General features: G+C 39.9%; 1 protein-coding gene, 1 non-coding gene and 1 pseudogene across 4 annotated transcripts in view; 2 read left to right on the forward strand and 1 right to left on the reverse strand.

The window, feature by feature from the left end:
- The window catches only part of Hecw2 (HECT, C2 and WW domain containing E3 ubiquitin protein ligase 2), a 356,194-nt gene that overhangs the window by 278,763 nt on the left and 51,356 nt on the right, over positions 1–26,075 (forward strand). For all 3 annotated transcript variants that reach the window (XM_013121118.3, XM_040753631.1, XM_013121120.3), the window contains 5 exons: positions 2,601–2,735; positions 6,187–6,289; positions 8,366–8,462; positions 19,637–19,720; positions 24,758–24,867. In XM_013121118.3, coding sequence (XP_012976572.1) covers positions 2,601–2,735; positions 6,187–6,289; positions 8,366–8,462; positions 19,637–19,720; positions 24,758–24,867 — 529 coding nt within the window. The remainder of the gene's footprint in view (positions 1–2,600; positions 2,736–6,186; positions 6,290–8,365; positions 8,463–19,636; positions 19,721–24,757; positions 24,868–26,075) is intronic.
- On the forward strand, positions 6,904–7,057 carry LOC121143008 (annotated as a pseudogene).
- Positions 16,707–16,892, reverse strand: LOC121143018. The gene has a single exon (XR_005880156.1). It is a non-coding gene; the product is annotated as a U2 spliceosomal RNA (small nuclear RNA).

Genomic DNA, 26,075 nt, shown 5'->3' on the forward strand with positions numbered 1-26,075 from the left:
GTAAGTTCCCAAGTGTATCACTGAAATCTACAATTGTTACACAACTGTGTTAATAGTCGTTATTACTCAGATAATGAAAATCCCTTGCTGAGATGGTGGCTCCAGTTTGAAGTTTAGAGAGAGCACGCTTGCTTTGCAGTGGAGATTTTGGTGTGACCAACTGGGGTTGGCTTTTCTGGATTGTGGTAGATCACCTGAAGGTGTACTCATTTATATGAGGAAGTTCGGAGGTGAGCAAGCTGGATTTTTCAGGAGGTCCTGGGGTTGCAAGAGCCACCCCCCATTAGTTCTTTTCCAATTGTTTTAGTGTGCTGACTGTTACATCCTTACTTTAGGGGACAGGATAGAGGATGAGCAGGAAGGAGACTTCCTACAAGTGGCATATGCCACTAAGTCTCGAACCCTCAGATGCAAGGAGCTTGGGAGAATTGCTTTTGCTTGTCTTCTAGGGGTCCTTGTGGTTTGTGTTTTTACCCTTGTGCATGGACTGCAGCAAGAAACTTTGGAATGTTTAGGAAAAAGGATTAGAATTGAAAACTATTCTTCATGATAATAGCAGTAACTCATGTTTGAAATGACATAGAAATTGTGTTTAAAAATGTGTATGAACCTTCTCATTAGCTTTTCTTTAATAGACATAATGTCATTCATAATTTAACAGAGAAACAAGAATAAATAAACCTTAAAAATTAGATGCAGTTTGCCCAAAATTACATTAGGGTGGAGCTCAGAAATGGGCATGTTCTTTTCTGGGTCCCAAGCATTCCATGATTACTTTACCTGCTACTTTGAATGCTTTTAGTCTGAGAGTTTACTCCTATCTATAACTTGAGTTGTGAAACTTTCTCTCCTATTTAGCTCTTACCTTCTCTAGTTTCTTAGACCTTATGTTTCATATTCCCCTCTCGTTTCTTTTTTTATTTTTCTACATTGTTAGCTATTTTTGTGTTTTTTATAGATTTTAATTCTTGGCTAGTTAAGTAGGAGCTGTCACTCATACTTTGCAATGTGTTTGGAGCACTTTGTTTTTTATTGGGTGCTTTCCTTTTCCCAGGTCAGTCCTAAAAGCTATTGAGGATGACAGGGTGAGTAAGAAATAGTCCCTTCCCTGGAGGCATTTACACAATTCTTTAGAGAATGGGTTTTAAACAAGCCTGTTAACATTGAATTAGGCTCTGACACTGTATGCAAATCAGCATTGACCTACATGCAGACACCCATTTGCTCTTGTAATTACAAGTGCATCATGGTACCTCTCATTGGCACCCATCTCTTGAAAGCATTCCTGAGGTACTGCATAATTGAACAATACTATTTTAGTACTTTTTATATATTCCCTTAAGTAACATGGCTTATATTATTATGTTTGTAGTAAAATCTCCTTGATGATAATTTATACAAAAAAGAGACTTGATAGTATCTGCTTTGTAAAGGCAGGAGTTAAACATAGTTATTTGTAAAAATGATAGTGACTTCATGACATTTTGAATAATGTCAGGAATCATGAACAGGTATATTAGAAACCTAAATAAAATGAAGGCCGGCGTGAAATTTGAGGCCAGAGCCTGTCAATACAAGGCTGTGAAGGTCTGCTACCCTCGCACCTTTCACAGTGTTGAGAAAGAGGATGTTTTCTCTCTTAGGTTGTAAAAGACCTTCTCAGTGTGTGTACTTTGAAATCCCATAGTGTGAGAAGGGACTGGAAACATTCTTGTTCTGTCATTTTTCTGCTTGTTGGTAAAAGAAGTTAAAAATTCAGATACTTGGATTTTTAGGAACTGTGAAGCTAGGGAAAGTTTTGGGATGACTTAGAGACTTTGTTTTAGAGTAGTGATGTCATCTGTGTTCTGAGAAGGAAGAGTCTTCTAAAAGGTTTGAGGAGTAAAGGCATTTAGGAGATAGAGCACCTGAGAAAACTATAGGTATGCTACTTATGTAAAATGAACCCCTGAAGTGATGGAGAGGTGCTCAGGCTAGGAGGGAACAGAGAGGACCGGACACTGGGAAGACAGGAAGAGTCTGGTGGCAGACTGCATCGGAAAAGGGAGAAGAAGGAAATCGTTAATGATGAAGTTTTAGATGATTAGAATTTTATAATAACCAGGAGTGGGTGGGGCCCAAGAGCATCAGTTAAAGGAGTCCAAATGGCCTTCTTGCTCACTGTTAGGATCATTGTTTTGTTTTGAAATGGACCTCCCTGTGTATCCCAGGGTAGCCTCCACTTAGGATGCTTTTGCTTCTGTAGTCAGAGTGCTGGGATTACAGGCATGTGTCACCACACCCAGCTCCAAGTGTCCACCCCATGGCAGCCTTCTAAGGTCACATCTTTGATGACTGTGTCTTGGAGTATTTTCTAAAGCCTCATGGGAATGTTCCTTCCTGCTTTCTTTATTCTGGATCCTGGATAAATGTGCCTTTCTTTCTCTAGTCCACCCTTTCTTAATGGATATCAAGAAATTCTTCCAAGGGTTGCACATTGTGAGAAAATGAAACTAAGATTATTACTCAAAAGTGGGTTGTTTCCTGACTGTGCACTGCTCCCGGTCTGCTGAGACACGTATGTAGTGTGTGTTGACTACTCCCCTGTGCATTTATCCTAGGCATTTTTTGTCGACCACAACTCCAGAACTACCACTTTCATTGATCCTCGGCTCCCGCTTCAGAGCAGTAGACCCACAAGCGCGCTGGTCCATCGGCAACACCTGACGAGGCAACGCAGCCACAGTGCCGGTGAGGTGAGTCTCGGCCTTTAGGGACCTACCAATTGATTGACAGTAGCTGCCAGGGTATGCATATGGTGCTCCGTGAGATTGTGTTGTCTGCTTTGGTGTTTGTGTTGTTTTCTGTTTTTAGTTTAGTTTAAGTGTATTATTTTAGAGGCCTAGAAAGTTTTGGAATGTTGACAAGGTTTCTCTGAAATTACCTCTAGGCTAAATTGCAAATTCAATAGTTGGGATATAAGACGAGAGATTGAAGAGTAAGGTTTCGTATTTAACTCAGAGGGAATCAGTAATAACAAAATGCTCACCGGAGACAATAAATCCTTTGCACACCCAAGAACAGCCTCATAGTACAGCAATGAGTGAACTTTTAGTGGACTAAAATTATATTAACTGCAGGGAAGTATTTCTTAAATGAGGTTTACTGGATGCCATTAAAATATCCATCAAGGGGGATTCTATTGAGCTGTCTAAAATTAGAATGTGTTTGACAGATGATTTATGTGCTGACGGCACAGAGAAGATGGTCCAAACTAAGAATGACTGGACACTCCCCTGCGTTCTACTTTGTCAGTCGGCAGTGGTCTGTGGTAACCACACGAGGGCGCTCTAGTACCCTGGCCCAAAACACAAAATCCCTTCTTGTTTCGCTTTGCTTTCAGCAACTTAAATCCATGAAAGGACTGTTTGTGGTTGGAATTTCTTCTCCTTCATGTAAGTTTATGCTTTGAGTGCGCACTGTGACTTGGTGTACACAGTTTCTAAAGGTTCCCATAGACATATGGAATTAAGATTCTTTTCCTGCCTGCCGTTTCTAAATGCATATCACATTTCCAATATTGTATTGTAGGCCAAATATTCTGAAGGCTTTCTTATAAGAAAAAAAAATATGACTGCAATAAGTAGCTGGATTCAATTCATCAGAATTCCGCCCATGGAATTTCCCCTCATGCTGCTCATACTGCTTTAGTGCATCATGTGTTCACTGTTTATAGAAGACTATATACAAGAAGCTCATATAAAAGTGATCTATAAGTCTAATGCAGGGTGAGGTATGCATGAAAATATTTATGTTTTATGAGCAGCCAATAAATCTTTATCATGCTGTCCTGTAAACCATTAGTGGTAAGCTGGAGGACACTGACAGCATTCATCTTACCAAATCCAATTGAACTCTCACCCTTGGACCTTGCGTGTATGTATAGCGTAATTAGGACTCCTCCTGGCCTTACACATGGACAGTGCACTTTAACCATTTATGGAAGTTGGCCGTTCTGTCTCGTCAGGATGATATTTATGGGAAAAGGTATATGAGACTAATATCTATACTTACACTTTCTTTCTGTGTCCCTGCCTCAGAACTTTGAATTACTTTTATGGTTTAGGAGTAGCCAGTCGTGGGAGAGGGCCCTTGGAGGGTATATTAGCAACTTAATGAAAATCTCTCTTCCTATTGATGGGAACTGAAGAGTGAAACAGAGACTAACCCAGCGCACAGCCACATGATTGTCCAAACTTTCTCGAAGAATATTCTCTGTAAGGCAGCACTTGGGGAGCATTGCAGCTGGAGGCAGTCCCTATATTTCTTGGAGGAATTGACCACTGTCTTGTGGCCTGGTTTTAAGAAGTGAAGCCTTCAAGACCTTTGGCTGTTCTAGGAAATGATCACACATGGCAGCCTACTGACAGGTGGGAGATAATCTAGGCTGGTGTATTGAGTTGCTTAGCTCGCTGCCTGAAGATGTGTAGATAGTGATTGAATCTTCCCCAAGTGCCTAGCTGTGTTCCTCAAAGCCAATACCTCAGAAAGAAGAAGCAGGCTGAGCAGACTTCTGGTTATGTAATGGGTCTCAGCTGTTACCACCCCTGGCTTCACTCAGCAGCTTCTGCAATGGGTAGAGATACTGCTATCTCTGCTGAAGTCTGCTGCGGTCCAGAAACATTGCAGTTGATAGTGTGAATAAAACAGTTAGCAAGTATTTCCCACGTTCATAATATGGAGAGCAAATTCAAAGCTATATTTTAAATGAATGAAAATAACAGTAAAAAAAATCCTCGATAAACTTCTGAAGGACCTGCAGGGACGCTGGGGCGGGGTGTCTAAACTCCTGCTGTACAGGTTGGAGGCCTGGCTTTGGTCCCTGCGACCCATGAAAGAGTAGAAGGAGAGAGCTCACTCCACAGACTTTCCCTCTGACCTCCGCATGCACACTGTGGCACCCCAAACACCATCCACAATAATAAATACATTTTTTAGTAGCTGAGAAAGAAAGCTGTATTTTAATAGCTGTTTTAGATAGTAATACAGGCTTTCCTTTTATTGTTCCTAGCTTTATTTGGGGCATAGGAAACAAACAATAAAACTGTTAATAATAACAACTGGTTTTGAAATATACACCAAGCACCATGGGGTCTCGGAGGAGATTATATTTAACATCAGCTTGGAGACAAGGGAGGTTTTCATGGAGGAGGGACTGTTTGAACTATACTTTGAAGAATGAGGGAGAGCATTCCTGAAGGATAAGTGGGGGCGGGGCGGAGTAGAGGGGGTAGAAAGGTTGTTTCTAATGTGAAGGGCTGTAGAAGGGGCCTCAAAACATGTCCAGCTGGTGCAATACGATAAAATGGCTATGAAGAGTTTAGGGGGAGGAGATGGGAACTCCATCTGAAAATGTATAAACCCAGGATCACCTCCTGTCCTCTTCTCATGACCATGATGCTCATCTTAAAAGACTCCTGGAATATGGGAGAACATGCTAGGACACAGGCCAGAGCAGTGTTGGAGTTTCCTGGTAAGAGCACAAATGAGTGGTTTTGGTTATCTATTTGTAGGAGTTTCTAAACCCATGAGAGGTGCAATGAATAATTCAAGCCAGGGGAAACATTTTTAGATCTTGCACACCTGCTACTGCTGGCTGTCTGGTGTGGGAGGCAGAAACCAGACAGAGCTGTTACACCAGGTCCTCTAATGGGCATATAAAATTGCTTCAGGAGATAATGTCCTCATGCAGAGCTCCACAGGAAGATTGCTGCTGCTCAGCTCCTCCTCTGCTGAGGCAGGGAATTCCCTCATCTACCTGGCTAAGTAAAAGAAGGAACATCCAGGCACACACCAATGCATGTTGTGTCACACAGCTCTTTCCTTTGCCTGTATTATGGCAGGTCGGGGTTCTGTCCGTGAAGATAATCCTGATCAACAAGTCTACAGTTTTACTTCTGCAGCCTCAGTAACTACAAGCAGACAGAAGTACGGAGCCACACATGCTCACTGACCCAGCTTCTGTCTCACTCACCAGCATTAAGCCTTAGGAACAGACCTTTCAAGGATCTGGTGTCAGCCCTGTAGCTGGCACCTGTTCTCATCACTTGGTTATTTGCCCTAAGTGTTTTGAACAACGCAGCTTGAGATGCCAATGCAAAGTCCGGTAGCTCTTGGTGCAGATGTAAATGTTGCTTGCCTTCGCAGGTAGGAGAAGACTCTCGGCATGCAGGCCCACCAGTTCTTCCCAGACCGTCCAGTACGTTCAATACAGTCAGTAGGCCACAGTACCAGGACATGGTCCCAGTGGGTATGTGAGCTCTTTCTACAAATGTGTATCTATTATCATGTTATCGCATAGAGTGCATACTGTGCTGACTTGTGCCTCCTGCCAACCTTCCCCTGTATCAGAAAACTACTGGTTTCCCTTTAAGAAACTTACAACAAAACTCTAGTCCCTTGAGTCTCAGAGAGCTCCTGCCTTATAAAATCCTGTCCTACATAGCAAGTATTGGGTTGTTGAAGGTAAGAAAAACTGATGAGATAATATGCAATCATCGTAAATTAAGCATTTGAACAAACATATAATTAGACTATATCGCATCCTAAGATAGAGTTTACGTGGTGTGTGAATCCGTGGTAGCTTCATATGCCAATGAAGTAAGGCTACCACATTCTTAAGGGCTTCTATAACAAATAGAAAGCAACAAAGCCTCCAGATAGTCAGCTGAAGCAGACGGATGTGGGCTTACAGGTGTGAAAACCATTTTTAACTTATTAAAGTGATGACATTAAAATATATTCGTGGCCACCAACCTGGAGCCCCTAAGGCAAGCAGAAGGGACACACTGCTGAGAGGCAGATAGACTCCCTGCCTACCTTAAAGAGAGCAGCTTTCTCTTCCTCTCTATTTGCATCCCAAAGATGCTTACCTGGCAGAGGAGAGACCATGATCATGAAGATGGCTTTCCCGGGGCAAGGCACCCCCATTGTACTCCAGACGAGCTGACCACATGATTTCCCCAAATACGGGAAACTTGACTCTAGAAACAGACAAAGAAACAAAACAGTCCTTTGTCATAAAATACAGTGTAATAATGCCCGTGACCTAAAGAACTTCGTAACCACAAGATATGATATCTAGGGTTGATGTCTGTCTACATTTATGATGTCATTATTAATATGTAATGTGTTACTAAATACTACATGCATAACTTTGGAGAGCTATAAAATTATTGCATAAGAAGTCTCATCTCTGATCTTGGGTGGAATATAAAAACAATTCCATTACAAAAGTGTCTTCAGTTCACATATCATGGAGATCCTTGACATTGACATTAGAATTCTGTTTAATCAGATAGCACTTAAAAACTTCTAAAACATTTAACAAAAATATGTATGTGTAGACAGTATGGCACTTCAGACACATCTACCTATAGAATTACTGAGCTTTCTGTTGTTTTGTGAATTCAAACACCCCGACCTTGGTTCTCTGAATTATATTTATTGCCTATCCCTGATTATTAGTAATATAACTAAGTAGAATTATCTTAAGTATGCAGATTCATTTTCCTGACAGAACAGGTAATAATGGAACTCCTAATAAATCTTAATGAATAATTTTGAGATTTCTATAGCCATGTTAAGTGGGTTGTAGATTGTGTAAAATATATGTTTTGCCAGTTGGTGATTTGAGTTGCAATTGTTTATACAGTGGGTTTAGTGTGGAGTTGTTCGAGTTTTGCGTTTATTTACATGTAGAGTTAGAGAGTGGCTTGTCATTACCACTGTGGCTGTAGCTGTCACTGTTACTGGTGGCTTTTTTTGGTGGGTAGGGGCTCTCTGGTTCTCTTTATCTCTCTGGCTAGCTACTATTCAGCCAGAAGATGGTTTCCACTCCTTATGGTTGTCATTCATATGAGGTTTTGGTTTGGTTTGGTTTTTGAGGCGGAGTCCTAGAATATAGCCAGGGTGGCCTCAAATTCAACCCTCCTGCTTCAGCCTCCCAAGTACTAGGATTATAGACCTGGACCACCATGCCTGGCATTCAGGTTGATTTTGGTAAGTTTTAACTTATGAATATCTAGAATCATGTTAGTGAACTAATCTTGTCATTTGAAGGTAAATATGGCTAATCAGATGAACTGATAAAAAGATACCAAGTAGCATGTAGCAGGTGTAAGCCTGAGACTCATGTAACAGCTTAGACAAAATTAGAATGTAAACATCTATGGCCACAGTGGCAGAACAGCTGTAACCCGAGGGCTTGGGTGAAATGAGAGTTAGCCATAAAACATATTTTTTTAAAGGCTGAACTTATATTGTCATAGAGGTGGTGGTAGATTTTTTTTTAAAGAATTACTGTTTCTTCTTATTTTTCTTTCAGCCTACAATGACAAAATTGTAGCATTTTTGCGTCAACCCAACATCTTTGAAATTCTACAAGAGCGTCAACCTGATCTTACCAGAAACCACTCACTCAGGTAACCAGGGTATTGGGATTTGTTTCAAGGGGCATTAGCACTAATATACAGTCCTAGTGGCATTGCCGGTCATCTGGGGACTTGGTTTCCTTCTGACATTGTTTACAAAGGTTGTATACAATTATGTTCTGTCATCAACACCAGCTCATTTTTGTCCCAGTTTCTCTACTAAGTACAAGAGTTGAATAAGATTGGCTAAATAAACTAGATCTCCGTTACCGAAGAAATGTTAAAAGGAAACAAATTTGCACAGCCGAGAATACATCACAGCTTGCAAACAATGACACTGACATTTTAAGTGCCGCTGGAATCAACAAGAGTAGCCTCGTATTTGTTGAGAAGTATGAAGTCCCAGTGTTGACATTCCATTTTCCTTAATGAAGACACAGTAGAAGCCAAGCAGAGAGTCTGATTTCCTGTGTGAATCCTCCCTCTGATGCCTTGCTTCCAGTCTGTTATGCGCTCCTCTTCCCTGCCGACCTAGCTTCTTCTTGTTTGTCAGGCAGGGGCTTTCCTTTAAACCTCCATGCCTTTGAAGCCTTTCAGCTGCACAGAGGCTCTTAGATTCATGATAGAGGACAGTGTCTCCCCATCTCGGTGTGCTGTGCATCAGTGGTGGCAGCAAAGGGGAAATCTTACACACCCACTTAATTTACACCTCATCTTAATGCTAGACATGCGTTTGCCAACGGTGCCATCCTAGTGTGCAGCAGTGGTTCTCAAAACTGAGCCACCTTGTTTCCCCCACTAATGTAGGAGCGTTATAAAATACAAAATGCTGGGCCTCCCCCCCATCAGACACACACATTCCTCTCCCTGCCATCCCCTCTCCAGAAACTCCATCCAAGAAGCATGGGCAAAGCCCAGTTACTGTTTCCTTTGAGCCTCTCCGTGGAATGGCCTGGCTAGACACTAATTTGATGATCAATCATGTGCCATAGGAAATGGTTCTTTGTATTCTTGACTATGTGACTTTCTCATTTTTCAGTTAGGTTCTTGATCCTTTCCGCTGGGGATCACACCCAGTTCACCTGTCTCTTGAGGTCTTTTCCTTGCTGCTCAGATATCTAAAAGCACTTTTATGCAGTGAGGATAATGCCAATATTATTATGCAGGTCTTACTTTGAGAATGCTTATGTTTCTGAAGAACTAGAAACTATGCAGAATTTTAAGTATGGCATGCAAACAATGCCCGTGTTAGAATCCTGGTTTCACAAAGAGAACTCCACAACTGAGTCACGGTGCTTTCATCACGTAAGTGTACTGTTCATGATCATCCAAAATGAAAAAATAAAAGTTAAAAATGATACGAATATGGACTTCCAATGTGTCTTCCTTAGGGGAGCCCCTCAACAATCCATGGCCCCCTGGAGATTAATAAAATTGCCGAAGTGAGTTAGTGAGTTCAGCCTTCTATCCCAATTAAGGATTGTAGAGATTCTGGATCTTCCCAAAGGAAAACAAACGGATTCCTCCTCTCTTGTTGATCATAAGGTAAAGACACTTTAGTTTCTCTCATTTTTACTATACATACACAGACAGAGGGAGAGAGACTTTCTGAATGCACCTGTCCTTACAAAAGCAGACTAAGAATGTGAACACGAGAATTTTTGAGCTTTTCCTCTGCATCCTGCATTACTTTTTAAAGTAATTAGCATATCTTTACATCTCCACCTTAGGGGAGCTGCATGTTTTAATCTACCTGAACAGGGCTGGACTTAGCACAAGTCTGTAATGACTGAGAAGAACGTTAACAAGGGCCCCAGCTGATAACATCCAGCTTTTTGTTTTCTTTCTGCTTCTGACTCCGTGAGAAGGCTGAAGACATCAGTTTTTTTCAGTGGCCTTCAGGGTCCTCAGTTAACTACAGTTCTGCACAGATCTCACAGGGTATCTTGAATGGAGACATTGCTTCAGAGTGTTTGAGATGTCTCCATCTATTTATGCTTTGAGACTATGCAGACTGTGTCCATGGAAGATCAGCAAGCAAGCATGACAAGCCAAATGGAGCAGGAACTTAACTCGATGAGATAATGCTGTTTCCCCTCCCCAACGTATGTCACTCTGTGTTTTCCTTTACTTAGCACAACAACATAAAGGGGAACTTCCTTTAGTTGAGAGGACATTCTGTTTCGTATAGTCAAAAACTGCATGGCAAGGAACATTCCCACAAATGTAGGGGTGGAATCTAAATTGGGGTTTTTAATCTCAGATTTAAGTGATATCTTTCATAATAGATTGTGTTAGTTGGCTATCATTATAACAACATACCTGAGATAATTGATTTACAAACAAAACAAACAAAGCTTAGTTTGGTTTTAGTGCTTCTAGTCCTTGATCTGGTGAACCTATTGTCTTTGGTCCTCTGACTGGGGCAGGGATCGCCAGATGGGAACAGCAGAAAGCTAACTGCTCACCTCACAGCTGAGAAGCTAAAAGCAAGATTTAGAAGCCAGGGCCTCTCAATCCCCATTGGGAGCTCAACCCTGTTGATTTAACACCACCCTCGAAGCATCTTCTGGAAGTCCACAGCCCTTCCTCATCAGCACCATCTTGAAAACAAAGACTTTAACTTCTGCCCCTTAAGGACACATGGAATAGACCCCTAGGTAATCTGTATGTCCCGGGTGTCTTTGAGCTATGCGTTCCTGCCTGGCCAGGGATGGCCAACACCAGTGAAGATTCCTGAGCATTCTTCCTCATTGGTAGCACAGCCACTTGAGAGAAGCCAAAGCCTTCCTTGTCCTGTGGACAAGGGGCATCCCTGGAGTCTGGAGTGGGTATCTCTTTGCTTTGTTCTTCACTTGTTTTGCTTGTCACAGCATAGCAAGCAGTCGATTGGGCTTTATTCATAGCCATTTTTCCTTGAGACACAACTTCTCTCTTTTCCTTTGAATACCCACAGCTTTCCATGCACAAAATGGCTTTTGCTTTCAACTGCTCTTGTGAAATCTTGGTCCTCTCTGACCTTATCATGAGGTTAAGATGGTACCAGTTTGTCCCTCCACATTCTTAGTCCTGGAGCAGGTTTATTTCTCCAGTTCAAAACTGAATGTGCAGAGGAGGAGATGATTCAGCAGTAAAGACTGTGCGCTGCCCTCTCCGAGGTCCCAAGTTCGGCTTCCAGCACCCATGTTGGGTGGCTTACAACTGCCTGTAACTCCAGCTCCAGGCCATCTGATGCCCTCTTCTGACTCCATGGGAAACTGAGCTCACACATGCGCACACCAACCTCCACATACATATGCATAATTAAAGATAAAGTAATGTCTTAAAAACATGGTCATCAAAATTTGCTACCACTTCTATCTGAAGGAAAGTCCCTGTTGGACTGGTACATTTTTTTGTGTGTGTTGATTTTTCAAGACAGGATTTCTCTGTGTAGCCTTGTAGACCAGGCTGGCCTTGAACTGACATAGATTCACCTGCCTCTGCCTCCCCTAAGTGCTGGGATTAAAGGTGTATGCCACCACCGCCAAGCTGAACTGTTAAATTGTACTACTCCTTTTCATTGGAAGATAACAATCATACTCTGATAGCTAGTGTATGTGACGAGCTGAAATGAAAAATTCAAATATAGTGTCAAAATGCAAATATCTTTTCACCTTTTAAAATACTTTGAGTGGATATAACACATAAAAATTCCATACATTTTTTAGTTCTGGCATTTGAATACTACTCTGTCATAAGTAAGGGTCACCAGTCTGAGGTAAGAACTGCGAATTTCTCTTTGCTGGTTTTTAGGCCCAGCCAGGAAGCCTGTTGCCTACCAGCACTGTTCTCCCAGGTGGCCCCAGGCTGCAGGCTGATCGTTCTTCGAAGGCTTCTTATAGAGAATGTGATCTGTGAGACGTCCTTTCATTTTGTGTAAATAAATAATAAATTAATAAGCCCCTTTCATATTTTAAGTTATTAATAAAGAAATGACTTGCAAGTCCCAAGAGATCCTGAGGCACAAGAAGCAAGCAGGCATGTGCCTCAGTTCACTACCCAAGATTCAAACCCAACTGCAGACCTTTCTGTTCTCTTTTGGAGAACTTGAAGTTTTGTTGTAGTTTAATGTTGCTCTGATTATATTTTCAAATTAGGCTGGCCTTGGAATGGTAGAAAACCAGAATTTTGTAGAGTTTAAAAGTCAAAGTTCCCAAAAGCTAGCTTAAGTAAAACCAATCTAAGTACTAGTAATCGCTAACCTATTTCTCATTCAGCTTGGTTGCAAATGGCTTCTTCCACTTTAAAACTGAGCTGGAAATATTAACCCCAGCCACCATGCCTTTTGTCACAGCTCTCAGAAGGCAGAGGAAGGCAGATCTCTGAGTTCAAGGCCAACCTAGTCTACAGAGTGAGTTCTAAGACATTCAGAGCAGCTATACAGAGAAACCCTGTCTAAAAAACAAAACAAATAAAAAAAAAGTAAAAAAAAAAAAAAAAAAAAACCTGAGCTGGAAATACTAATCTCAGCTATCATCTGTACTCCCTGGTCTAAGCAACATGAATTTGCATCTGCTGATCCTGAGGCCTGCCTCCGTCTGCCTGCCTCCCTATGCCTGCCTCCCTCTGCCTCCCAGTCTTCTTTGACTTGTTTACAGCTCATTTAGAAGTGAGGACCAATGTAGTGATATTTTGATCCTGCTGCTGTTTTCAATTTAAATAACAGAAAATCTAGATCGGGACTATTATTTCCCTGCAGACCATGCATATCGGGATTACCATTGAAATTTTAAAAGTACCTCATTCAAATAATTATAGACAACATATATTAATGGCCATTAGGTACTTTTGGTTCAAGATTCTCAACCCTCACGAGGAGGCCAGAAGTCATGGCTCCTGGGAAGTAGTAGGTGTGTATCTTAAGAATTCACATTCATAGTTAGACCTACATTTGAATTCTGACTCTACAGTTCACTTACCACCCAAGGTGGCTTTGAATGAAGCATTTAAGAGCCTTTCAAGTTATTACTCTAAGAAAACGGATACATGTTTCTACCTTTTGGTGTCTGTTAAAGAGTAAATGAGTGAGGGTATGAAGCACTTGGTAGTGTGTAAGGAAAGCAAACATGCATAAATGAAGTTAGACATTAGTTGTCTGCCATTTATGTCTTGATTCCATCACAAAGCCCGAGCTGAAGATAATTTGTCCTTAACTTCTTCAGATTTTCAAAGGCACTAGTTTTGAGACTGACATACATATTAATGAGACCATGTAGTTCTGGCTGTGTAATGGAACTGCAGCTAGGGCTTCTTTAGGTCATCATTAACTTCTGTGAAGGAGGGCTTGCTGGAGTGACTTTCAACAATTCCTGTCTCTAGAGTCTTGAGAGAGAGAGACAGAGACAGAGACAGACAGAGTCAGACAGAGAGACAGAAGAAATTTCTGAGGGCTAAAGTTTTACAAAATATTTCCTATTCATCTTATTTGAATACTTGTGTGGTGGGCTTTTGACATACACTTATGTCTCACTTGGGCATTTTGGGAGTATCTTGATTTTAAAGTAAATGTACAGGGAGTTATAGTTTCAATTTATGAATATACTCTCAATTATCATATGCATAACAAAATAATATAAAACTCACCATACAATCTGGTATTCATAGGTATTGATTCTTTAGAATGATGGGCTATAATTGACACACAAAAGTTAAACTCCTTTTACAGAGTCCAAAATGGTTTTGTTGTACTTGTGTATTCTTACCTAAGAGACTAAGTTCTAAGAGCCCAGTATTTGCCTGCTAGTTCCTGTGGAACACAAGTCTCTATGTGCCATGATATATACTTATGATAAAATTTGACCTATAAATTTGGCACAGCAATAATGTAACAATTCCAAAATGAAATAGGGCAAATATAACAATATGTTACAATTTAAAATATCAATTCATTTATATCTGGGAACTTTCTTTTTAATGTTTTTGAACTATGGTTGACCATAGGTAACAGAAATCCAGATAAAAAGCCATGGGACTAAAGAAGTGAATTCAGTGGTTAAGAGAACTTGCTACTCTTTCAGAGGACCCAAGTTTGATTCCTAACACCCACATTTGGTGACTCATAACTACCTGTAACTCCAGCCCCAGGGATTCCAGTGTCCCTGACCTCCATGGGCACTGGTACTCACATACATATATATGTAATTAAAACTAAAAATAAATATTTTTAAAGCCATAAGCATTGTTATGCAGGTCCTCACATCATAAGGAGAGAAGGAGGGAGGGAGAGATCATAGAGAAAAGGGCACTACTGTGTATAGAATTGTATTTTATTGGGTGCATGGTTCCCATCACCATTGAATTGTGAGAAGTGTAAACCCTTAATATGAACTATCTGTTTGATACTCATAGCATCATTCTAACTTTATGGAGAGGTCAATATTTAATCTACAGTTCCTCATAGAATCCTTAATACATATCCACGGAATGAACAAACAGTATGATTTGAATGTATTGCCAACATCATCACAGAAAAAAGAGTAGATCTCCAGAAACCTAGCCTTCTATTGAAAAACATAAATAGCTATGTGGCCCATCTAATAACAGGCTTATGAGTTTAAAATCTTTGGAGGACCTATGATATAATAAGCTCTGAGCCAAGTATTTGTATTCTAATATGCTTGTTTTAAGATGAAAAAGCAAAGTTAAGCAAGTCTTAGTCCTTGGCCTGTAGATGATTTATATCCATGTATAAGATGTCCTCAACATGTGACTAACTCATGTCATTTCTGTGTGTCCAGAAGAGTCACATTCTAAAACAAACCTACAGAGTGGCAAATAGGAAGAAAATGAAACTTTCTATTATGGGCCATCTGTCAAGGCAGACTGTCCTATGACTGTGATAACCATCAATGTCCATTGCTAATTTTCTTTTGTTGGCTATTTAGCATTAGGGAACTCCAGGCATGTCTCTACAACCACCTAGGGCAGGTTTAGAAACATGTGTATTAGCAACTGTGTTACCAAGTGCCTGTGCAGGAACCCAAGTATGCAGAGTCCATGCTGCTGGCCCCGATTGTCCTCAACATGTGCCTTCTATAACTGCAAGACCAGAGAAGATTGGCTTCAGTGAGAACGTTTTCTGTGGGAATTCCAGTCTTAAGACATTGCTCCTTGTCCTCAAATGACCTCCTTCCTGCCAGAGAGTCACTCTCTGGAGGCACATCTACGCCCTGGGAGGAAGTGGTTACATGCCGAGTGTGAGAGGCAGCACATATGGGCAATGTTTTCCTGCAGTTGTCATTAATGCCGCTTAGCATTTTTCCTTTAATCCCTTCATACCTGCCTTTTCACTTCCCTGGGTAGATGCCAATTTAGTCACGAATCTGAAATCAGCTTTCCGAATCTTTTTGTTTTCCTGCCACAGTAGAAAATGATAGCAATATTGTTTATTACCAGCATGGAGTGTGGGTGATAGGAGTCTGTTCTTTTGGCATTGACTGATCATGTGAGTGATATTTTACTGAGCTCTCCTGTGTATAAAACACTGTGAAGTATGTGGGCAGAGGCATATAGGAGGAAGGACCTTTGCCCTCAAGAAACTCGTGTCTCAAAAGGAATTTATAATCTTGGTTATAAACCACTAAGATTGAATAGCATTTCTTCACGTGACAGGGTCACTTCTTTCTTTCTTTTTCTTTCTTTGTTTTTTGTTGTTGTTCTTTTTGGGTTTTGTTTTTTGTTGTTGTTGTTTCATTTTTTGTTTTTGTTTTGAGAAAGAGTTTTTCTGTATAGCCTTGGCTGTCCTGGAACTCACTCTGTAGACCAGGCTGGCCTCGAACACACAGAGATCCGCCTGCCTCTGCCTCGAGAGTGCTGGGAGTAAAAGCTTGTGCCACCACTTCTGGCAAAGGCAAAAGGGTTTTTGCTTGCTTTCCTTTTTTTTCTTTTTGTTTAGTTTTGTTTTTCAAATCTATATATTAACAGAATAAACTTGAATAAATATAATAAAATAATATCCAGAATCTTCTAGTTACAGTCAAATGTATTAGTAAGGTGTATCAAACTATATTAATTCCAAATACTATGTAGCTGTATGAAAATTCATATGAATCAAATCTCATTTTCTAAAAGGAAAAGAAGTCCCATAGGTCAATCACATTGACTGTAGCCACTTTTATTCTGGAGAAACTTAAATATGTGTAAATATAAAATGCATATCAATTTCCTATGATTATAATTCTTATAAAAGATAAACCAAGAGATGTATAAATTAAGTTACAACTAAGAAATTAATATGATGCAAATTAATTCTTTTTTTTGTAAGTCCCCTGAAGATGTGCTGTGTCAGGGTGATGTGTGGAGAGGTTGAGGCGAGCTCCTGTCCCATCTCCCTGCTTCCAAAATCCACTTAATATATTGTCCTTGGGCTGAGGATTATCACATGTTAAACTGATACACACGGATTCTAGACTTATCTTTGGCAGGATACTGAGAGGTGATAGAATTAATACTTTATCTGAGATTTCTTTTCAGGAGTCAAATAATTGATGCTGAGACTATTACCAGTAGAAAGAGACACTTGTCTTCTGTTGCTCCAGTGTTTGACTCAATCCTATGCTTTGGTCTTTGATGGTCTGTGACATGCATCTTAGACATTATCACAGACACCGTCACAACAGAAAGCTTCCTTGTTTTTTACTGATTCATTGGTTTAGCCCACCAGTTTACTTAGAATATCCCCCAATATTATAGTGAAACTATTATGAATGCATCTCATGATGTGTGAATTCCACCACTTTTCTATGTGCAGGATACTGCAAAGCTTTTGTTGGTAGAATAAGACATGCTGTCTTTCAGGCATTATTTAACATAACTGCATAATATCCTTTTTAAATCCATCTCCTTATTTTCTCCTTAGCCTATGGCAACTTATATTACTTAGTTTCCCTTGATCATTTTCATGATATAAATTAACAGTGCAGTAGTAAAGCTCTGTTTTTCCAGTCAGGAAGAGAAGTGTGTGGGAGCAGAAAACAGCCACTGTTGTCATACTTCACATCAAGGCCTTGGTGGCCTAAGGGCAGATAGCCCTGCTCACTAACACTTGGAAGAGTCCCTGTCTAGTTGCTAAGTGCTTGTCTTGTAACTGCACATCATGGGACATGAAGTCACATGGTGGTAAACAGTCATGCATGTCATCTGCAGTACCCAAAATATGCTTCTGTCATTTTCATTGTTTTGATCACCCAAATGAGAAGACTTAAAACTTGCTGCAGAATCTGGGACTATGTCTTCAGATTTCTAGTAGACAAAGGTAGCCTTTTGAGGAACACTGGTCTATAGGATATTGGGCAAATGCTCCAAGGAGCATTTCCTTCTTCATTCTTGGAACGTATGTGTCATTTCTGAGACTCACTCTGCTGAATTCCTCTTCCTCTCCCTTGGTCCATTCACTTAATCATCAGGAACTAAGCTCATTTTTATTTTTACATTAAAAGACTTTAGAAAGGGCATCTAGGCTAGGTGTAAGTCTAATTTAAAACAGCTCAGTTATATGAACAGAGCACTTTGCATAGTTTTATATAATATTGGGGATTGCCTCTGATTTTCTATAGCACCATAAGTTCCAGGACAGACAATTTTGTAGTTTTCTTTATTGGATTCCAAGTCTATGGGAGACTGTGCCCAGCACAGACTAGGTGCTTGAGAAATGCTTGAAGAAAAGATGTGTGACTAGTAGAATAAGAAAGTACTAGAGAGCTGGGAGTGGTGGCTCAGACTTTAATCCCAGCACTCAGGAGACAAGAGTCCTCTCATTTTGGTGATCAAAACAATGAAAATGATAGAAGCATATTTTGGATACTGTAGATGACATGCATGACTTTTTACCACCTTGTGATTGAGTTTGAGGCCAGTCTGGTCTACAAAATGAGTTACAAGGCAACCAGAGCTACACAGAGAAAACCTGTCTTGAAAAACTAAAAACAGAAAAAAGAGACAGAGGGGTGGGGAAGGGAGGGAGGAAGGGAGGAAGGAAAGCTAGAGAAAGAAACAAAGAAAGAAAGAGAGAAAGAAAGAAAGAAAGAAGGAAGGGAGGAAGTGAGGGAAGGAGGGAGGGGGAAGGGAGGGAAGAGAAGGAAAGGAAGGAAAGGAAGGAAGGAAGGAAGGAAGGAAGGAAGGAAGGAAGGAAGGAAGGAAGGAAGGAAGGAAGGATTTGGGAGACACCAGATGGTGTGCTCTAGCACTGTCTCCTGGAAGCATGACCCATAGCTTGTCACTGTGACAAATACATTAGCCTGGTAGAAAACTAGTCTCAGCCCGCCTTGGTATGTTCTCATCTGAAAAATCAAAACCAGTTGTTTTCATTGCCTAGTAGTTAGTCTGTAGAAAGTGATGAGCCATTTTTCTACTGATCTCCTGCCTCTGATGCCAACCTCCTTTCTTCCCTTCACTGTATCTTCCTTGTGACTCAGATGGGTAATATGATATCCTTCTTATTCACAGGATGTCTGCAGGCCATGCTGCAATCAACATCATAGCATCTGTATCATTGCTTTGTTCAATTCCAGTGAACATAGTTAGGGAATGTGCAAGCCTGTTTTTTTTTTTTTTTTTTTTTTTTTTTTGCTTTTCTTTCATTTGCCTTGCTTTATTGTGGTGATAGACTGAAGAGATAAAGAACATATTTGTTAGAGATAGCTTCAAGATCAAAGCATATCATTATTGACCCTTACACAGGACTTCGTAGGTTAAGGAGTTGTTCATTTTTCTACAAGATAAGGTTTTCCTAATTTAGATTTTTAAAGCTAATTCTTAGATCTCTTATAAAAAGAATTCACTAAATAATTGGCCTTGATTTCCATCATGTGCTTCCAAATATGATGCTAACATTCTCGTGGGACCCTGCCTTCCTGGTTCTGATCTTCAAGGTGGAGTGACTTTTCGGGAAGCAGGGCATTGTTCACATGTGTTTTGTTTTTGTTTGTTTCTCTTGTAGTGCTGGGGGATGAATTTTGGGCCTCATGCATGCTAGACAAAGGCTCTGCTACCTCATTGCAGTCTACCATGTTCTTCTCAAAAGCAAGGACTGTTGTCTGTTGGGGATTTGTATTCTAAGGTTCCATGACACAGTGCCGTTTAATAGGTACCCAAGATGCTATGGCTGTGATAGAAAATGTAGTTATCCAGTGAGTTACATCCCAAAGCCTGACACACCCATTTGCACTGTTTCCTCGACTCAACAGGGAGAAGATCCAGTTTATCCGAACTGAAGGGACCCCTGGACTGGTGAGGCTTTCCAGTGATGCAGACCTTGTCATGTTACTGAGGTATGGAACACTAGGACTTCGGGGAGACATCTCCTGCTGTCAGATACTGCAGAGCATTTTAGAAAGTCGTATGCCAGTGTTGATAGCCTAAAAATGTCTCCTTCCTCCTCAGTCTTAAAGAAACATCTCATTGAAGACATGATTTCATAATATTTCATTTCAGATTACATCTGGCACCCCCAAGACTTACTCATGCTTGTATACCACTGGGAAAGGGAAAGGTTATAAAGACAAACAAATCAAATGCCCACTCAATGAGTGGAACAGGAGGTGGCCATATAAGTCTATGCGGCATACCCCTTGGTGCAGAGCAGAGGTTGTGTCTATATTTTCTTTCCACTTTTTTTTTCTTCCTCAAAATGTGCTTTGTCTCTTTTTGCTAGATTTTAGGCATAGCTTATTTACTTTATGGTTTTGAGAGTTTAGGTTTGGGAAATGAAAAGGTTGAAGTTTGGTCAGTGGTCCTGCCAATTTGATGGCGCTTCATGGGGCTGAACCATTGTATTTTCTTTCATGGTGGTTAAATTGGGTTTGGTTTTAAATTTTAGAGTACTTTGAAAGGGCAACTGGAACTTTCTCGTGTTTGATATCATCTCTCAAGCACAGGCAAATCACAACTAAGTGGGGAAACTGCCCTGGAGGTCTCCCTAGGATCAAAGGCAACAATGGTGTGCTATTCACTCAAGCAACTTATCCCTGAGTGCTAAGGGCCACAAGGTGTTGTGTTTTTTGTTTGTTTGTTTAGTTGTGAGGTTTTTTTCTGTTTATTTTGACCCTGACTCTGAGTCTCTCCTTCCTAGTGTTTGTTGCCATATTTCTTGCTAGTCCTTTGTTGTTAAAAAGCACTCTCTTTGCTTCTATTGAAGCAAGATTCCATAGGTACAATCACTTTCCAAAACTGTCTTCACTCTACTCTGAAGATCCTTGGGGACAGAGTGCCACTTCTCAGTCTGGCAGGAACCCTTTTAACTGAGGTATACTGAACTAGTTCTGAAAATAGTATAGTATGCCAGATAGTCACGAAGACTATTGATCTATTAATGCCAAAATATGATGTCTTTGTCAAAGTGTACACTTCTGGCATAAGAATAAGTTAATAAAAAACAAAAGCCATGCATCTCTAAAAAGGTCAGCAGCAAGAAAGACAGACAAGGAAACAGACAAGTTAAGACAATACAGGCTTTTATTTGGGAGAAAAAAAGATCTCTAGAAGGGAATCTCCGAGAATGAGAGTCCCCATATGCACACAAGCTGGGCTGGTTATAGGGCAGAAAGGGAAATGGGGAAGGAGATTGAAAAGTTTCCCTTTGGCCTGAAATTGGTCATTGCTAGGCGTGAACAAAGAATGGTGAGTAGTAAGTGAAGAATGTCAGGTGACAGATAAACATTATCAGGGTGTCTGCAGGGGGCAGAGGCAGGAATTAAGAAAATATGTCTGGAATTTGGATTACTGTGGTCTCACTGACACCAAACCAAAAGGTTCTCAAAATGGTTTGGCCATGGCTAACAGTTTTATTCTCTATCTGTCTTTAATTAAGTAATCTTTAGATGATATAATCTTAAATATTTCAGTTAATTATTGCTAAAATATTTGTCATTTGTTAAAGATCATAGTATACATGAATTTTTTATATGCTACATGAATTTTGAAGTGTTTAAAAATCTCACAAATAAAGAGCAAGACTACATCATCTTTTGCTTGGGAAAATAAGCATGTTCACTGACACTAAAGGGCCTTTGAAGAAGCTGAAGAATTTATTCACACATAATAATTCCATAGTTATGACATGTTATGCACTCAATTCTAGACCATCATTTCATTTGAATTATCAAATGTATCTATTAAGAGTCCACAATGGTAAAATATACTATCTATGCTTACCTAATAAATAATATTTACGATTTATTGGAAATATAGGGATTCCATTCACATTCTCCGTTCTTTATATACTTAAGAGTGTACTTGATACATACTTCCTGAGCAAATCTCTGACTCTTTGGGATTTTATTTCTTAGAGAGGAGAATCAGTCCTCGTAAAATGTACTTGTCATTAAACCACAGTGTGAAACTGTAGCTTGGGGACATTATCCAAATCAAATTGAACCCACTTAAGATATTTTGCTATTACTATTATAAAATATAAAAAATATTAAGTGACTGTTGAATTTGTTATTGATTATTCATTTCCTATATTCTTTCAATAACCAATTTCATTTAAAATATACCTTTATCGGGATTAACATAGGAAGTAGCTAATAAATTTGGACATAGAAAAATTTTTTTAAAGTTGTATAATGCATGATGCCTCAAGCAAAGGCAGGAAAAATGCAGCAAGCTGGAAGAGTGGTTTGACAACAGATAATGAGCAGCTGAAAGATGGCTTTCAATAGTTTCAAAAGAAGAGAACCACAAACTGGGAAAAGGAAAGGAGGTGGCACCTCACGGAATTAACGAGTATTTGGTTGATACCTGTGTGGGAAGACACTGGTAACCATAAGATGCAATTTTGTACAACGAGCCACCATTTTACATGACATTGTAGAACCCAAAATGTCTGATGATGTCAAATGAGGCTGAGGCACTCTCGTATTGTCTGGTTTGGGGAGATTGAAGGTTCTGTTGAGACAACCTCTCTGTTACACAAATTGGCAATATCTTATATAACTAAAAAGGTTAAAGATGTTTTTAAATTTTTAAGAATTGCATGTCTCTTTGTATATGAATGTTTAGTTTGCATGTGTGTGCTGTGCTTGCAGAGTCAGATCCACTGGAACTGGAGTTACAGATGGGTGTGAGCCACCATGTGGCTACTGGGAACTGAATCTAGGTCCTCTATAAGAACAACAAAAGCTCTTAACAGTCAGCCAGTGCTCCGTCCCCAATCCTGTAATGTTTCACATATAATATTTTCATATTCTTTTGCAGATTAAACACTTAGAAAAAATGCCATCATCTTAGAAAGCACATAGTGAAAAAAATCCAGGTACCTAATAGAAGCTATAAATATACATACAGGTTTATATCAGAATAACATCGGTAAAAACTAAAATATAAGAGGTACTGAATTCAAATAATATTAGTTAGTTTGCTTTTTAAGGTAGGTGGCCTTATGGCTGCACTTAAAATGAAATTCCATTATCCTTAACTTTTACCCTTGTGGGATGGTGATTTAGTATATGCCATCATTTTTGGTAAACACTGAAGTCCACCTCAGTGAGTGTGGGTAATTTTTGAAGGTGCCTTTGGATTTAATCAATCCAAAATGTCAAGGTAGATGTTTGGTGGAATACCATCCTGGGTGTAGATTTGTAACCAGCCACAATTCTAGTTGAACTGCAAGGCTTGGTGCAGGGGTTACATCAGGTTGGGTGGATATATGCTTTTACTGAGCAATTATGCTTTTGTGTATGTATCATATACACACTGAGGAACTCACACAAACAGGAGAACAATTCATAGTGCCATTGGTGAAAAAAAGCAGGCAGTTGGGTGTCTTAGTTATGGTTTCTATTGCTGTGAAGAGATACCATGACTACAGCAACTCTTACTAAAGAAAAACATTTAATTGAGGTGGATTACATTTAGAGGTTTAGTCCTTTATCATCATGGTGGGACATGGTGGTAGGCAGGCAGACATGGTGCTGGAATAAGATATATCTTGATCTATAGGCAACAGGAAGTGGTCTGAGACACTGGGCAGCATCTTGAGCATAGAAGATTTCAAAGTCTGTTCCCAATGACAATGACACACTTTCTCCAACAAGACCACACCTTCTTCTAAGTCACACCTCCTAATGCCACTCCCTATGAGCTTATGGGGGCCAAACTACCACATGGAGCAAAAGGAAATACTTTCCACAAAAATAGGGATAAATAAACCAGTATGTTCACAGAATGTCCTGATACACAGCAAGCAAAAGGACTAGCCTAGACCCTTATGTATCTACACAGACTACAATAATACTGTTGATTGAGGGAGGTGGGCAAAATTCAAGCATGCTAAATACTTACAGAAAATATTGAAAATGCATATGGCAAAAATATGTTTTACCTATTGTAGGAGGAAAACAATGCCGCCATTAGCCATGTGACTTACTAGAGGCGCATACAGATGAGGTAATAAAAGAGTGGTTTACCACACCGCTAACCACACCCACTTTAGGCATGAATAAAGACGTATACGGACAGACGTAAAGATGTACACGGACGTAGGCGGTGAACTACGTCACTAGAATTATGGTATGGGTATGGTTTTTCATTTATTGATACAAATTCAAGGTCAATTTTGTGATGTGTATACTTCTCCTCTTGATTAAGTATTGTGCTTATACTGATCTTTTAAAAAATAATGCATAATTAAATATAGACTATAGATAGTTATAATAGTCAGAACTTATAGTTAGGTAAGTTAGGTTTTCTAGATATTCACAAATATATTTGAGATAGATGGTCTTCAAACCTTTCAAAGACCTTCAGAAAATGGCATTTTAAATGGTTTAGGGTTTTTCTTGACAATGAGAAATGTCTGCTCCTGGCAGCACCAATTACGTCTGAGAGGAAGATAGGCATCAAAGAAGCTCGTTATGGAGTTTGTTTTCAATATGGCAAGATTAGTTATTTGGGCAAGAAACTGCTCTTTCCTAGACTGTTTGACTGTTGTTGTATAATCTGAACATGCAGGACCCACAGGAAAGTGATGTAGTTCACCGCCTATGTCCATATACGTCTTTACGTCCGTCCGTATATGTCTTTAGTCATGCCTAAAGTGGGTGTGGTTAGCGGTGTGGTAAACCGCTCTTTTATTACCTCATCTGTATGCGCCTCTAGTAAGTCACATGGCTAATGGCAGCATTGTTTTCCTCCTACAACCTGTACATGGATGTTTTCAAGTATGAAATTGTAGAAAGAAACTACCTGTTAAATTATCATGGAGGAGAACAAGAGGCCTGTAAGGATCCTTCCTCCTCCTCATTGTGGAAGCAGTTTTCTCAGACTCTTTGACTAATATATACATTCTGTTTTACATCTTTTTCTAGCTTATTTGAGGAAGAGATAATGTCATATGTGCCTCCACATGCCTTACTCCACCCCAGCTACTGTCAGTCGCCACGAGGCTCCCCCGTGTCATCTCCCCAGAACTCACCAGGTGAGTCTGTCTACTGCACATGGGAATTCTTTGAGGAGCACAAGCAGGGAGTGCTCTGCCTTCAGGTACACACTGTGTGGCATTGGCTACCTTTTCAAGTAGCTTGCCTCCTTGTAACTTCATGGACTGAAAGATAATAATTAGGAGGATAAATGTTAGTAGTATAATGTAATACGTGTTCTCATTGGCCTTTCTTGCAACAGCAGCCTGCAAATAATGACATAGAGACTTATTATTAATTATGAAAGTTTGACCTTTAGTTTGAGCTTTTTCCCAACTAGCCCTTATAACTCAAACTAATCTGCTTTTATTAATCTACCTTCTGCCACATGGCTTTTACCTTTCCTCAGCACACAAGCCCTACTTGCTCCAAGTCTGGCTGACAACTTGCCTCTCTTCTTACCAGAGTTCTTTCTCTCCCCAGAAATCCCACCTATCCTCTCCTTTCTAGCTATTGGCCATTCAGCTCTTTATTAAACCAATCAGAAAGTGCCTTGGAAAAGACACATCTTTGAAGTGTATACAAATATTCCACAACAGTATAATGTATCCCATTGTAGAATTTACCTTTCATTTTGCTGTCTAGTACCTAACATTTCTTGGAAATATTAGACACACAATACTAGGTGAGCTCTTTTGATTTAAAGTTTGGTTGAGGGTACAGATCTGATAGACAACAAAAACCATGTCTCCACTCTCAAGAAATAATATAGAATTTAAATTATTTGGTATAATGGACTTGGGTGTTTTCCCCTATAGTATGAGATGGTTCGAGGAAAATGAATGGGCAGATGGAATATGCTGATGAGTGAAAATTTATCTGAACTCTTTTGAAAGGCATAGATGTGAATTAAGGGATAGTGAATGGCTGGGTGAGTAAATGGTGTAAGTGGAGCTTTATAAAAGTGAATCTTTAGGGAGGGTAGCCATGATGTTTTCAGAACATCTACTATATCTTTATTATAGGGAATGTGTTGTTCTTACTTTTATAGAATTGAAGACTATTTCAGTAGAAATCCAGACTTCAGATGTGTCATGAAAACTGCTATGCTCTTTAATGTGTAACATGTGTTCTCACACGTTGCTCTGATAATAAAGCTACAGTCTAATTGAACACTGCAGACAGGAAAAGCTCTATTAATTTGTCCACGTAACACAGATTTATTGAGCATCCAACTATGATCCAAGCACTGAACTAGACACGGTGG

Source organism: Mesocricetus auratus, unplaced genomic scaffold (genome assembly GCF_017639785.1).
Source record: "Mesocricetus auratus isolate SY011 unplaced genomic scaffold, BCM_Maur_2.0 Super-Scaffold_100010, whole genome shotgun sequence".
NCBI lineage: Eukaryota > Metazoa > Chordata > Mammalia > Rodentia > Cricetidae > Mesocricetus > Mesocricetus auratus.